This window comes from Sprattus sprattus, assembly GCF_963457725.1.
Source record: "Sprattus sprattus genome assembly, chromosome: 1".
NCBI classification, from domain to species: Eukaryota; Metazoa; Chordata; class Actinopteri; order Clupeiformes; family Clupeidae; genus Sprattus; species Sprattus sprattus.
Window position 1 is genome coordinate 66,884,697 of NC_137920.1, and position 13,675 is coordinate 66,898,371.

The 13,675-nt window shown below is 46.2% G+C and overlaps 1 protein-coding gene across 1 annotated transcript in view; it reads right to left on the reverse strand.

The window, feature by feature from the left end:
- specc1 (sperm antigen with calponin homology and coiled-coil domains 1) overlaps window positions 1–13,675 on the reverse strand; it is a gene marked incomplete at its 3' end in the record, with an annotated part of 66,043 nt that overhangs the window by 26,453 nt on the left and 25,915 nt on the right. The window contains exon 4 of the mRNA XM_080832564.1: window positions 1–866. This exon is cut by the window's left edge and continues 669 nt beyond it. Within this exon, the coding sequence (XP_080688690.1) occupies window positions 1–866 (866 nt within the window). The remainder of the gene's footprint in view (window positions 867–13,675) is intronic.

The window sequence follows — 13,675 nt, forward strand, 5'->3', positions numbered from 1 at the left end:
CTGCAGCTCCTCCGACGTGCTGTGCTGGCTCTCCTCCATCTGCTGGATCTTCTCCGTCAGGCACTCCACCGACAGCTCCCTGGAGACTGCCGGCTCGGTGCCACGAACACCCCCCGCGCCCTCGCCGACACTGCCCATGGAGTCGGACCGGGACGGGATCTTTTCGAACTCGGACGAGTCCGGAGAGGGTGACGCAGACGCAGATCCCTTGGTGATGTCACTGCCAGACGACGTGGAGGTCTTGAGTGGGATTTTGGTGGCCGGGATGCCGGTGTCGCTGCTGGTGCTGTCAGGGAGGATGCCATTGAAAGAGGGTTTCATTGGGCCGGGGGACGAGGCGGTGGTGTTGGTATCACCGCTGGGGACGGATGGCATGCTCTCCAGCGAGATCAGCTTCTCCTTCAGGGCCTGGTTTTCATCCCGCAGGGCGGCGAGCTCCCGCTGGAAACGCCCGTTCTTCTCTTTCAGCTCGCCCACCATGGCTTGGGGATCCGCGGCGGGCGCAGCCTGCTCCCCTTCAGCGGGGCTCTCCGGTGTGGTAGCGGCCTCGGCAGGCGACGCTTTGCCCCGGTGGCGCTGCATCTCCATGCGCAGCTTGGTGATCTCAAAGTCTTTGGCTTTGGCCTCGGCCAGGAGCTCCTTCACCTGGCACTCCAGGAGGGCTTTGTCAGCGCTGTCCGCGTCCAGCCTAGGCTTGGCCGACATGCCCCGCTTCGCCAGCGTGGACAGGCTGGAGGTGCTGGCGCTTGGGACCATCTTTTTGGTGGCCGTGCCCTTCAGCTGGTCGCGTAGGGACACCCGGTCTCTGGAGACGGTGGTCGGCATCTCTTTGGGAGCAGGTATCCCCGATTTCTTTGTTGGGAGTCCTATAAATAGACAGAAACAATTATTTTTACAACTACCAATACAATTACTATTACACATACAGGACTGTTACAATCACACTAAGATTGAAGGTGTGCTTGACTAGACGTTTTGACTAACAGTCCCTCCTCTTTATCAATTCCTTTGTTCATGAAGGCATGTCTAAAATATTTAATTCACACCATTTTGTGAAATGGAAATTCCAAGTCCAATTCGACTGCAGTCTCATCACTGATCAATTACTTCCATTGTTATTCCGAACATGAAAACACAGTGTAGTGTCCATTCATTCAGGCCCCATTGTAGTGGCTAGACAGAACCTGTTTTGTGTCATCACAATATGGCTGCTAGGCACTGCGTCTGTGTATTGTGACTTCATAACAGTGCGAGGCAAACAAGCGTGCGGCTCAAATACGCTGGCATTTTGGTGGCATCAGTGTGGGTGTGGGCATGGCAAGCCCCCTCTCTCCAGCTCTGTCTGTCAAACCGTGTCTATTCAGAGGCCCCCCATGACCCCCCCAAACACGCACACACACAAACACACACACACACACACACACACACACACACACACACACACACACTCCCCCCCAGGGAGCAGACAGGATGGTGAAAGCTTTATTGTTGATTTTGGTATAATCAGCAAACACCAACACAAACATGGCGGGTTCTTCTTACAGCTGATGACAATGACTGCCCAGTACACAGAACGTTCCAGAGGGTTCAGGGAAAGGGGGGGGGGGGGGGGTTTGTTGGGGGGGCGCTTACAAAGGGGGTGGTTGTGTCTAGGTCACACCCACTGGGCATGTTTAGCATGGGGCTGGTGGTGAGAGATAGAGAGTGACTAACCACTGTCCTGAGATTAACATGCACGCTACCTCATTCACACTCACATCTTTACATGCCAGTGACTACACACACAAACACACACAACGACACACACACAAAAAAAAGCATGCAAGGAAGACAACGCTCACACACACACTGACAAAAGATTAGCACCACCAGACCATCATACCATGATACATTCCAGTGAGTTAAACACACACACTGGGGTCTGTCTCATTTCGAATGGTAATCCCATTCCCCTCAGAACTGCGGAAGCACATCGCCATTGATCGGGGCAGTTTGTGGTGACTATCGCTTCATTGTACAGAGACTCAGCCTGGCGATGGCTGCCAAGCCACACACGCTATTGACTGGCTGAACCACTGCTTAGCATTCCTAAAGTGGATTTCAGAGGATATAAAAGGACATTTCAGGCAGCAGAGAAGTGATGAGGACAGCCCCTGGCAAGGGTCTACCTCAAAAACATACGGCTCTCCTATTTATAGGATTGAATTAGAAGGCCCTGTTTTTTATAATAACAAATACAGCGATTTATTGTCTACGAAATAATAATAAAAATGTTCAGATAACAATTCATCCGAGGCTTCGAGGACATGGCAAACCAGACTGGAGCTCTCACAGTGGACCGTGTGGTTTGGCTGTCAGTCAGACACAAAGGGAAAAAACCCTCTTGTTTGCCTCCCATCTGGACGAAGCCTGAATGAGTTTAGAGAAGGCAAGTGTGCAGAGACAGACCATCGCAATCAGATCAGCTTGCGCTTGCTCCCTGTCAGTCAGAGCAGAAGAGACTTGAGGTCTATCCCACGGGAAAACCACCCCGCTCTGACACCATTACTGTCATTAGGCATCTATATATGCTCTGTGCATTTCAAATGCATGCAACCACAGACAGAACCAGGCCACACAGCTTTAAATAAAACATCAGCAGCAGAGTTTTGAACACCTAACTAAAGCAGACTTCAGTCCAATGCACTCAGACTATTGCAGTGTTGTGTTGACAACAATTCCAAGTAACATTTGAATTTGAACTGTAATACTGAAGACAAATATGTGAGATACTAGCCGTTCAAGATCAAGCAGAGATCAAACCTTATAAGTGGAGTAAAGCTTCTGTGTAGTTTACCTTGCGTAGCATTCACTTGCAATACATGTGAGTCTAACCCTGTTGTGGCTTAAAAGAAACATTCCTATGTTAAACAGTCCATTACAGTGTTTCTCTCCATGCTATTTTGGGTTTCAATCTGATACATTCTCCCTGTGAGTACCTCAAAGGATTGTATTTCTGCACGGAGGAATTTTGAATTGGCCGACTGGCATCTTGGATTGTAAGGATAGGAGGCCGTACCGGGAAACCCGCTTAATAAATTCCAGATATGATCAAATTCCACTTAATCATTAACAGACATTTATTTATCATTCAATTATGAACAGGTGTTTAATCAAATTAACACATGGGGCAGTTTCTGTAGCTGCGGTTTCACTTTCCAGTGGTGAGGAGCTCTTCTGTCTTCATATGAGCATCAGAAGCCTGAAACAGCGGGTCCCCCGCGGCTCCTTCTGGGAAGTGAATAAATGACGCGGCCGCTCCCCAAAAGACCAGCGGATGTGTCTGGAAGCGGCCCTCGTCCATTAGCGTGACTAATGCCTGGGCCGGGGCTCTGGGACGGCTCTCGTCGGCTTCTTATTTTACGTCCAGCGAACGCAATAAAAGCCAAATGCACTGTGTGAAATCGCTTTGCGCCAGAGCAAGGCCCTGTTTCGCGGCATGACATCACCGCTAACCTGTCCCCTGTGTGTGAATCAATGAGGCGCATTCATAAATGTAGATCTGTGTCCAGCTCCCTGCTGTGAGACCGGTGATCATCTGACTGCCTCGCTCTGTCCTGAGAGAGTTATAGAGCTGAGGACCACAACATTGCATGGGCCTACTTATGGACAGCAATACAGAGAGAAATATAACTCTACAACCCAAAAGAGAGACAGGTACAACTGCACAAGTAACTTTGCAAAGTAAATTTGCAAGAGTTAGCATGTAGTAGACTGACATGTGATTATAATCAGCCTTTTATCATAAAGAGATAATATGAAAAACATGTAATTCATGGCTGTTAGAAACAAACCAACTGACTTGAGACAAAGACATCTGCATGTAACTTTCTGTGTCCCTGACAGATGATGTTGAGTGCTTTTTTTTAGGGATGGACAGACAATGACAGCCAAGAGAGGATGAGTGGAATAATGGAGGTACAGAGGGAGACTGGAGAGAGCTGGAGAAAGATTGATGAGAGGAGAGGAGGAAACGGGGAAACGACAGCTGATGACATTGCGGCCCCCCCTTAAACTGACGATGACGTCCTGCCTGGCGACTCTCAGGGCGTTGTGATTCCCGCTCCCTTCAGCGGTGGCACGGCTGGGAAACAGTAAATCAGATCTCACTCAGCACAATCTGAATGCCTTCATGCCCCCCAACCCCCCCCCCCCCCCCATCCATAACGGTCCGTACGCTAAATAAATCCTCCAGACACAGAACACAGCCTCTTGGAAATGGCAACAGTAAGCTAGAGATGCATTTGTGAAGTGTGATTGCTCAACAGCAGCAGTGGATCACTAAACTTGCCCAGCAAGTGACAGAGTATAAAGCCCTAACGCTGATTATTATAATTACACAATCTGGAACACATGAGCATACAGAACACACTAGGCTTTTATCATCTGTCCATTTATTAAGTCCAAGGTGTGAAATTGTACCCATCCTTAAACCTTTAAGAGTAAAGAATGCTAATGATACTTTGAAGTCCAGAATGTCACGGAGTCTGCTGGTACAAAAAGTGCAAATAAGGTTGTGGAGAATCATCATGTCCATGATAATTAAAAATGCAATCTTGAAAAGTTAGAATCGAATAGCTGGGCAAATTCAATAAGGAGAATGGGATGTTTAATGCTGAGGCGAACTGTTGCCTGTTCCGTTAGCATAACAGGAAGGCTGTGTCAAAAATGTGTGACTAAATAATCTAAGCCAACTGATGCAAAATGTAATGGGTGGCCTTAGTTTGTGTAAACTACCAACTGGTTACTTTGGTGGTGTAGCCTGTAACAGAAGAACGACCTGACACGACATGTCACAACATTTAACAAGAGCATGATGCCGGATCAGGACGGACGTTTCAGAGTTGGAGCGGCGTCAATATCTATAAGCACTAGGAGCAAAAACGGGTGGAATAAGACTAAAACTTAAAATGTACTTTAGAGAAGCACTACATGGGAGCAATCACACTAATAATATTCAACACAAGAGGGGTCCAGAAGCTGTATGGGTGAGAAAGGAAAGAAAGGAAGAGAGGACATCCAAAGTGCACTTTACAGTTAACAGAAAGTGACGTGTGTCATTTACTAGGACTCTTACATGACCTCTTTTCTGCACCTTTGAGAGGTATTATATGCATGTCACCTGATACTTGGCATTTTGAGCGAATGTGAATTGCCAGTAGTTTGCAGCCGGCCAAATACAGCTAATGAGAACGGCCAACATCAACAGGCCTGCCCCTCTGAAAAGAGCATATTACACCTTAGTCTGCTGCTTCATTACAAATGCATTCAACAGCCTTTGCATTTTGCAAGTTGCAATTTGATTTATAAATACATAATCATATGTAAAAACATTCATTCAATAATTAACCCCACTTCAGGGCAGTTCTTTCTCCCTTCCTGAAACTATATTAAATCATTACACATTAAATGACCTCATTCTGTAACTGAATTACTGCCGCATCTATTAAATCTGACCATTCTGATGGGACTATAGATTTCAGACCACAGTAGGAGGTGCCTGGCAGGACAGACCCCACTGTTTAACGGAGTGCAGAGCACCATAGGAGGGACCCCACTAGGCTGAATCAGAGTGCTTTGACCCTCTTTATGGATGACAGATGTATAACGATGGCAGCGCCTCACTCCGCAGGGGTGGTATCTCAGATGGCACTCGAACACAACAGGCTGGCACAGCTGGTACTGTGGTTTGACCTCTGCAGTGCAGGGGGGAGGGCAGCAGGGGTGGTGGTGGTGGTGGTGGGGTTGGGGGTAAATGTACCACTCTACATTCCCTGGCACTCAGCACCCACCTCCACCCCCACGCTGTTCCAGGAAGTTCCACAAGGGACGGCCTAATGTTTTCCAGTCATGTGGATATACGTGTGTGTGTGTGTGTGTATGTTGGTGGTGGTGGTGGGGTGGTATGTGTCAAAAACAGCCACAGCCTTTCTGTCATGGCTTCCTGTTGTCCAGAACACGCGCCGGGTGAGATGGGCACGCACAGGATAACACAGGCAGACAGAGTGGCTTGGCACTGGCATTCCTGTCCGCTTCCTCTTATGGAAGAGGAAAAAAAGGGAAAGGAATTTCCATATGCGTCACAGTGCTGCTGATGCACAGTGGCAAGAGACTAGGAGCAGTCCCCAAGAATCAGCATAATGCCACCATATACAGTACATGGAATAACAATGATATATTCAAAGACACGAATACAGCTATGTACACCCAGGGGTGCCATCTGAAGAATACTAAGCTTCAATTGCTTTTTTCAGTCTGCATGGACAGATAATAAAATGAGGCTAACAACCTAAAGGTCATCTCCAGCTCCAGTTTGGGTTTGGTAAAATGATAAGCACATATGTAGAGTGGGATAGTGGAAAACTGGAAACTCCTCTAGTCATCTCTCCCCCTCACATCCCCTCATTGTTCCCTGAACCCCGTCACTCCTTCAGGGCTCCAGCCAAGACTAAATCTGCCAGGCTCAGCCTTCAATCCCAAAGCCGCCATCAGAAAAAAATATTAAATACAAAAACATTTAAAAAAAAAAAAATCAGTAAATGACATCATGTGGAGGAGGCTGTAGAGTACTTGCGCTGCGAGAGTGCAGCTCTCATTGACTGTGCAGTGATTTAGAGCCGATGTTACCAGATACATTTAATGGCTGCGGCAGCCGGGAAGGGGGGGTATAGGAGGAGAAACGCGTAATGCAGGCCTGGAGACTGAGACTCGCCTCCTCCGTCTCCGCACTGGAATAAGTCACGGCAGACTCAGAGTGGATGGGAACCTGATTTGTGTAAAGAGTGGACCAGTTTAATTAGGCATTGCTGTGGATTGAAGAGGGGGATAAATCATTTTAATGATAAAAGCTCAAATGAAATACACAAGAGGAAAGCAAAGATCAGATTCCACTCAGAACAGCACCACAGAGGTCCATACACCTCCCAACTAACCTTACACAGCTTTACCCAAAAGCTGACAGATGTCTGTTTGTAACAGATAAGGATTTAGCCTATATCCAATTGTATGGAAATAAGAAAATATGTTGAACTTGTGCTGTGTCTGATTGTATTGTGAGTTCTGTGCTTTGATGTGGCTCTGGCTCAAGCGTTTGAAAGCAGCATACCGATCCCCTGTGCAATCACATAATGGCCCAATCGCTCTGCCCAAGAACACAACATTCCTTGACCAATCACCAGTCAAGATGTCACCCCAGTGAATGAGTCAGCCCTCTTTTCCCGCTGACTTTACTTAACGACCGGGCACTTTATAACCCCCCCCCCCACCACCACCACCCCTGGGATTTACAGTTCACTGCTAGCCTGCACACATTCACTCTTCTTTACCCACGCATTACGTATCCATAGTTTCATACTTCGGTTCCCCCAGAGAAAAAGGACATGACGACAGCTATGCTGTGGCAGATTCCACAGACTCAGTTGACCTGACGACAAAAGTCCCTATACGACCAGCCGTGGCTTCAGGATTTGATTTTAGCCTGATAAAGCGTTGTTGCTTATCGCAGACTACTATGGCTAGAGGTAAAACGGTTCTGCCTGACAAATGCACGCCGAGTGAAAACACAAAAGTAAATCATTCTCAGCACTTCCACTCTACGAGTGTTTCACATACATCTCCTTCACTATCTGTGGTGAGTTGACAGTGAGAAAAGTAACTGTTGCATACCTAAATTATATTCCTGACTAATATGATAGATAGTAGAGGCTGGCACCACAAACCCATGATATGGACAGAGGACATACCTTATCCTGACCTTTCAGTTACAACCCTGCATCATCATGGTGCCACATCCCGAGTACACAAACTCAGACACCATGCCTAGCCTCATCAATAAGTAACAGCCTACAATTAAACAAGATCATTACAGATACGGCACTACGAGGCGATCAAATCCCATCAAACATTTAATTATCAGCATTAGCTAAATGTGGTTTGGTCACATACACTGCCCCAGCTGTGTGTATCACTTATCCTTTTATAACTTATTTACAACAACAAAGTGACTATTGGTACGGATTTCTCTGGCAGTAACACTAGCACTATTGGTACGGAATTCCGTGGCGACAAGATGGGCACTTCTGCTATGGATCACTGCTGTGTCAACAATTTCTGAAAAGTCTGCGCCCTCTGATGTTCAAGCATATTGGTGGTCATACCTTTAATCAATTTACTGACTAACTATAAAGCCTACACTGCCGTAAGGGGGCCATTGTGGTGTGCCTTGGAGAAACGCTAGTGACCAGTCCAGTGCCTTTCTGTCTTCCATGTCAACTAAGCGTTGTATTAGGACTCACCACAGCAAGGGAGAAAACTGTTCTTTTGAACCTTTCCGCTGACAAACACCCTGTGAATGGGAATGGGAATAAACCATACGGAGAGAAATCTATGGAAAACGAATCTGTGTCAACAGCTTATATACGACCGGCATGGAAAAAACATTTTGGACTGATAATATTCAAACTGTTGGTATGGAATTCCATATCCATAGCAGTTGTCATCAAACAAACCCAGGGACGGTTTAGATGTGGATATTTCCGATACATTAAAGTCCAGAGAACAATTTGATTGGCTGGTCACCATAATGTGTCTGACAATCACAGAAAACAAAACATGATTGGATTGAAAATAGAGATTTGTGTGTGTGTGTGTGCAAGAGACAGAGAGAGAGGGATAGCTGCACCTTTCTTCCCTGTTAAAATGCAGTCAGTTTTAAATGCACAAAGATGTTAACCTATGTAGCCTATATTCATTTGTATAAAATGTTCAAATGCATCAAGTATATCGACATTTTCGATTTCCGTCAAGCCCTACGGTAACCTATCATACATAACCAACTTACAGTCGGTAGAGTGATGCATGAAGTTCTTAGCTCCAGGCCATGTTTTGTTCTTAACACAGCTGCTGCCTAACTGTTGATTTGGCATTTGATCCGGACAGGCTAATGCTGACCAGATTTGTTTGGCTATACTTCTGCATAGCATGTATTCTGAGGTCTGCATTGCTGAGGTTATTTGAAAATACAGCTAGTCAGTCCATGTTCTGAGTCTGAGCTGAAGAGGTGGCCTGTGGGGTGGAAGAGCGCGGGGCTGAGCTTTTGTTTGATGTGCGTTCATCATGCTCTCACATCAGTGTCTATGGATACAGCGATCAGCCACGCTCATCTGTGGCAGTGTGCGAGATCTGAAGATAAATGCGTGCAAAAATAAGGTCAGATAGAACAAGGGAAAGCGTTTGTTTGGCTTGGATCAGATATTGGACAATTTCCTAAAAGCTTGTAAGCATTCAAGGCTGAAAAGCAATAATTTCCTGTGCCACGGCGCTTTAAATCCTTGCACAAAAACCCCACACCGCAACCAAAGGCTGTTCATATTCTCTCCTCTCGTGTTTTGTTACAACTAAAGACAACCAAACACAGCAGTATTCTTCAGTATTCTGAATAATGCATTTTCAGCGCTGTTTGCATTGAGACCATGTTTGAAGTAGTCTTTCCTGATGGTGTCTAATGCGGACCTATATGGAATGGCTTGAGTACTACACTGGGATGTTATGTTACCTCAGTTTCACCTCATGAGCTGTGGAAATGTAATTTAAAACCTGACAAGGTCCTATGGTAATACTGTATACTTGTTAGTTACATATGAACAGCCGTCTCATGGCATCATTTCAACTGCTTTGAAAATATAATGTCATATAAAGCCACAAACTAGTTGTGGGCATTAGACCACGAGAACATCAATGATCAGAGGATTTGGGGTAATGCTCCCCATTACACAAGAGGACAAGAGGTGACTGTGGAGTAAACATCAAAGAGATGACTATCAGCTGACTGAGTCGATATCTCACTGGCCAAATTACCCTGAGAGAAAGCCAAAGTGAAAGAGTTGACAGAAAGGGCTCGATCGCGTCTTGCTGCACTATTTTTCCACAAAGTACAGACCAACTAACTCGTTCTTCGCTGCAATAGGAGAGTGTATTTTGAGGGAATTGTTCTCCTCAACCCACCAACCTTTGAAGAACACTCTGAAGAGGGATGGTTGGTAACCCACAAGGCCACACTGGTAAATGTCAGGTTCTTGTTCGACATGAAGACAATTAAACCATTTCACTTCAGATGCAACATTACTGGGAATTTGGAGCACGAATGAACTATTTACCACAAGATAAACGTTTTGTGTGAGTTTGATTTGTTATGCGTGCTGACAAAAGCCCCTTTCTAGGCCATTTCTCATAAAGACTGCTTCTCATATAACTTGGATTTGAGGAGGTATCTATTCTGAGATTAAGCATCTGTCATCCCCCTGGGAACCCAGCAGAGATAAAGCCTTAATTAGAAGCTCCAACACTGAACCGGAGACAGCCTTACCAATGAAGCACTTAAAGGGTCCTGAGATCGTCACGCTGTGACCTCCACTCCTTTATTCTCTTCCTCTCTCTCTTGCTCTCCGTCATGGTCAACAAACAAACCCAGCAAAATACTCATAACATGAAAAGGTATTAAAACAGATGCCCGTTTCACGGGGGCGTTGCTGTGTACCCCCTTTCTCCAAGGCAAACATCATAATCGGGGTGGAGTTGCGTTTCTCTGTTTACTGTGAAAGCAATGGTACAATCCTATGACTCCCTACAGGCCAACGCGCGGTTCTGAGAGACGACATGACAAACAAACAGCCTGTCTCTGCCTGCAACAGGCCAAGGGTCATCTCACTGAGCCCACACCGGACGAGATTACCGAGTGTTTACAGTCGGAACCATTTGTGTCCGTGTGTGTCTCAGACAGACACAAACATACGGTTGAAACTTTGCTAAGACTGCAGTGTAAGCGATGGTCTGGAAGTATTTTGCTGGTTTATTTTTGGGCGTGTGTTTGAGAAACAGAGCCACGGCTGAACAGCAGTGGACAGACTTGTAATATTTGGGTTTCGTGATCAAAGAGGTATCATGTTTGTGTCCAGACTGACGCAACTGTCTTTCTGACACACAAACACACGCACACACACACACACACACACACACACACACACACACACACACACACACACACACACACACACACACACACACACACACACACACACACACACACACACACACACACACACACAAGCAACAGAAGAGGGCAAATTCAAATATGACACACCTGTCCTGGGCACACAGTGCACATAAAGGAGTGTCTGTTTACTAATAGCCGTTTCTTTCTTATCAGGTATTGGCAGGCTTGACCCTCAGTCATAGAGGGACAACCCAGGAGAGATACTCCTGCTGCTCGACTTCAATGAGACGGCACAAAAGCAATCTACTGACGGGAGACTTCCATCCTCTGTCCATCCTGTACTGTCTGCTTTTGAGGAGGTTTCAATTCAATTTTATTTATTTAATTTATAAAATATAAAATTGTATTTATTTAATGCCAATCAGAACCTCTGAACCTGGTACAATTAATCTCCCAATGCAATTCAGAGGGACAGTAATCACTTGGCCATGTAGCAGAACGCTTTTTCCATAAAACAACTCACCCCAGAATAACCAGTCAATGTAGAAAAACCACATTGGTTAACAGTACGTCGTCCAATCAAAACACTTGGTCTTGGCTGGTGCTTGTTTATTGGTCCATCAGCTCCGCTAGAGTGCCTTGTAACCAACGAGACACCCAGTGGTGGCAGCATCTGAGGGAAGGCGATGGGAATCATGCTGCCTGGGAACAGGCCCCACAGGGCAGCATTACGCAGGGACCATTCCTTTGCAGGTGATCGCTCTGCATTACTGGCTCAGTTCATCTCAACCTAATGCATGACTGAAGCCCTGCTTGACTGCTGTGAGCTTGTGAGCATTCCAAAACAGACACAAACACACATCAGCATCCACATATATTCTGTGCTATGGGTTGGCAACACACTGATGTAAATTCTCCTGCCATATCCTGGAGGTCTAAGAAACAGAGACCAAGTGAAACTAAAAGTACCCAGACTCAGGTTCTGTTTCTTTTCTTTTCGAGCAGAACTGTGTTTCCAAGCAGATATAATCCTTCTGGAGAATGGTCTGTATTATTACATTCTGATTGCTGGAGATGTCCGGTCTTCTGGGTTGAGAGATCTTTTTCCATTGGCCCTGCGTATCTCCAGCAAAAAGCTCCTGCCGTGAGGCGTATCAGCCCCCCCTCCCACCCCCTCCTCAATCCAACTCCTGATGCCTGAGAGCGAGTAGTGAAAACAAACAGGCCTGTTGTTCCAGTGAGTAACACTGTTATTGCTGCAGTGCTATCACCACTCACTCACACATTATCAAAACCATAGCCCCCCCCCCGCCCTCCCCAAGTGTCCTGGCAGCTTTCTGCCGCATTACCCAAACCACTAAACATTTGGGCAAGGCTCAGCCACCACGAGGCCTCAGTGGTTTTCTATCCTTTTTTGAGCATGAAAGAGGAAAATGCACCATCTCTCCCTCTCTCTTTCCCCCCTCTCTTTCACCCTTGCTTGTTCCCCACACCCTCGCTGTCTCTGGCCGCCTCACTCACCCACCTCACTGGACAAACATCTCACAATGGGTTGGGTCTCTTTCTCCAGACAAGCTGAAAATAGGCCCACTGTGCAGCCATATTTCAGTGATAAGGTCATCTGGGTATCTGCTGGAGGTGGGCGCCGTGCCATCCTTCCCTTGGCAACAGGGTAACAGAGTCCTGATACAGACCAAAATATGACTTCTTGGCTGAGAGGAAACTCCTGATATTTCTGAAGTAATGACACAATGAAATGTAAAAACGTTTTGTTCTGACAGTTCCCTTGATTGCAGAACCATATTTCTCTGTGTACTGTCTGTGGTTCTTCTGGCTGCGATATCTACCATTCAGCTTTCGAACAGGGAAATGATTCACGTTGTTGGAGTGCTACGTGACGACGAAAGCAACAGCTGACATTTTCTGTTAGAGGTGTTAGTTCCCATCTCCTTTATTCCCAGCTTGCTTTGTCACTTGTGGAATCTTGCAGTGAAGGTGAGCCAAGTCTTAGCTTTGAAATTAAAACTGATGTGAGAGACAGCACAGGCTAAAAGTCCAGTGGATCAGTCCAGAACAAGACTAACCATGAAGTTTGACAGGGAGTCAGAAAAACACATTAAACATGCCAACATCTTTAAATAAACAATACCCACATATTATTACCTTTTTTAGCACTTAGCTACTGAATTTTACAGAGCACTGGCACCGGTTACATCAAATTTCCCATCCTTCTTTTAATGCTTTAAAATCAATGATGTTGCCTTTGTGACCCGTCTTCTCAAGTACTTCAACATCAGGATAGTGGACGAAGAAAACATCACCCATTGAATAATCGATTCTTATTACATTACGGAAACCCACTCCATAACTAGACGCGGCTGGGGCATCAGTGTAATAAACAAGCGTGTGGCAGATCCATTAACATCTCACCATCTGCTCAGCTCAGACTTCCTCCCGGTCTTTCCGGGCCTCGCCAGAGCAGGGCTTTGGAGGCAGCACCCCTAGTCCTCTCCACGCTCCGGAGCGCCTCGTCTGAGTGTGATGGATTGCTGTGCTAACGATTTCCTCTGATGGATGAGGCTCATAATTGCAGTGGAATTCAGCATTCATAAACTTACACTCCAAAGATGATTACCTGGATTACTG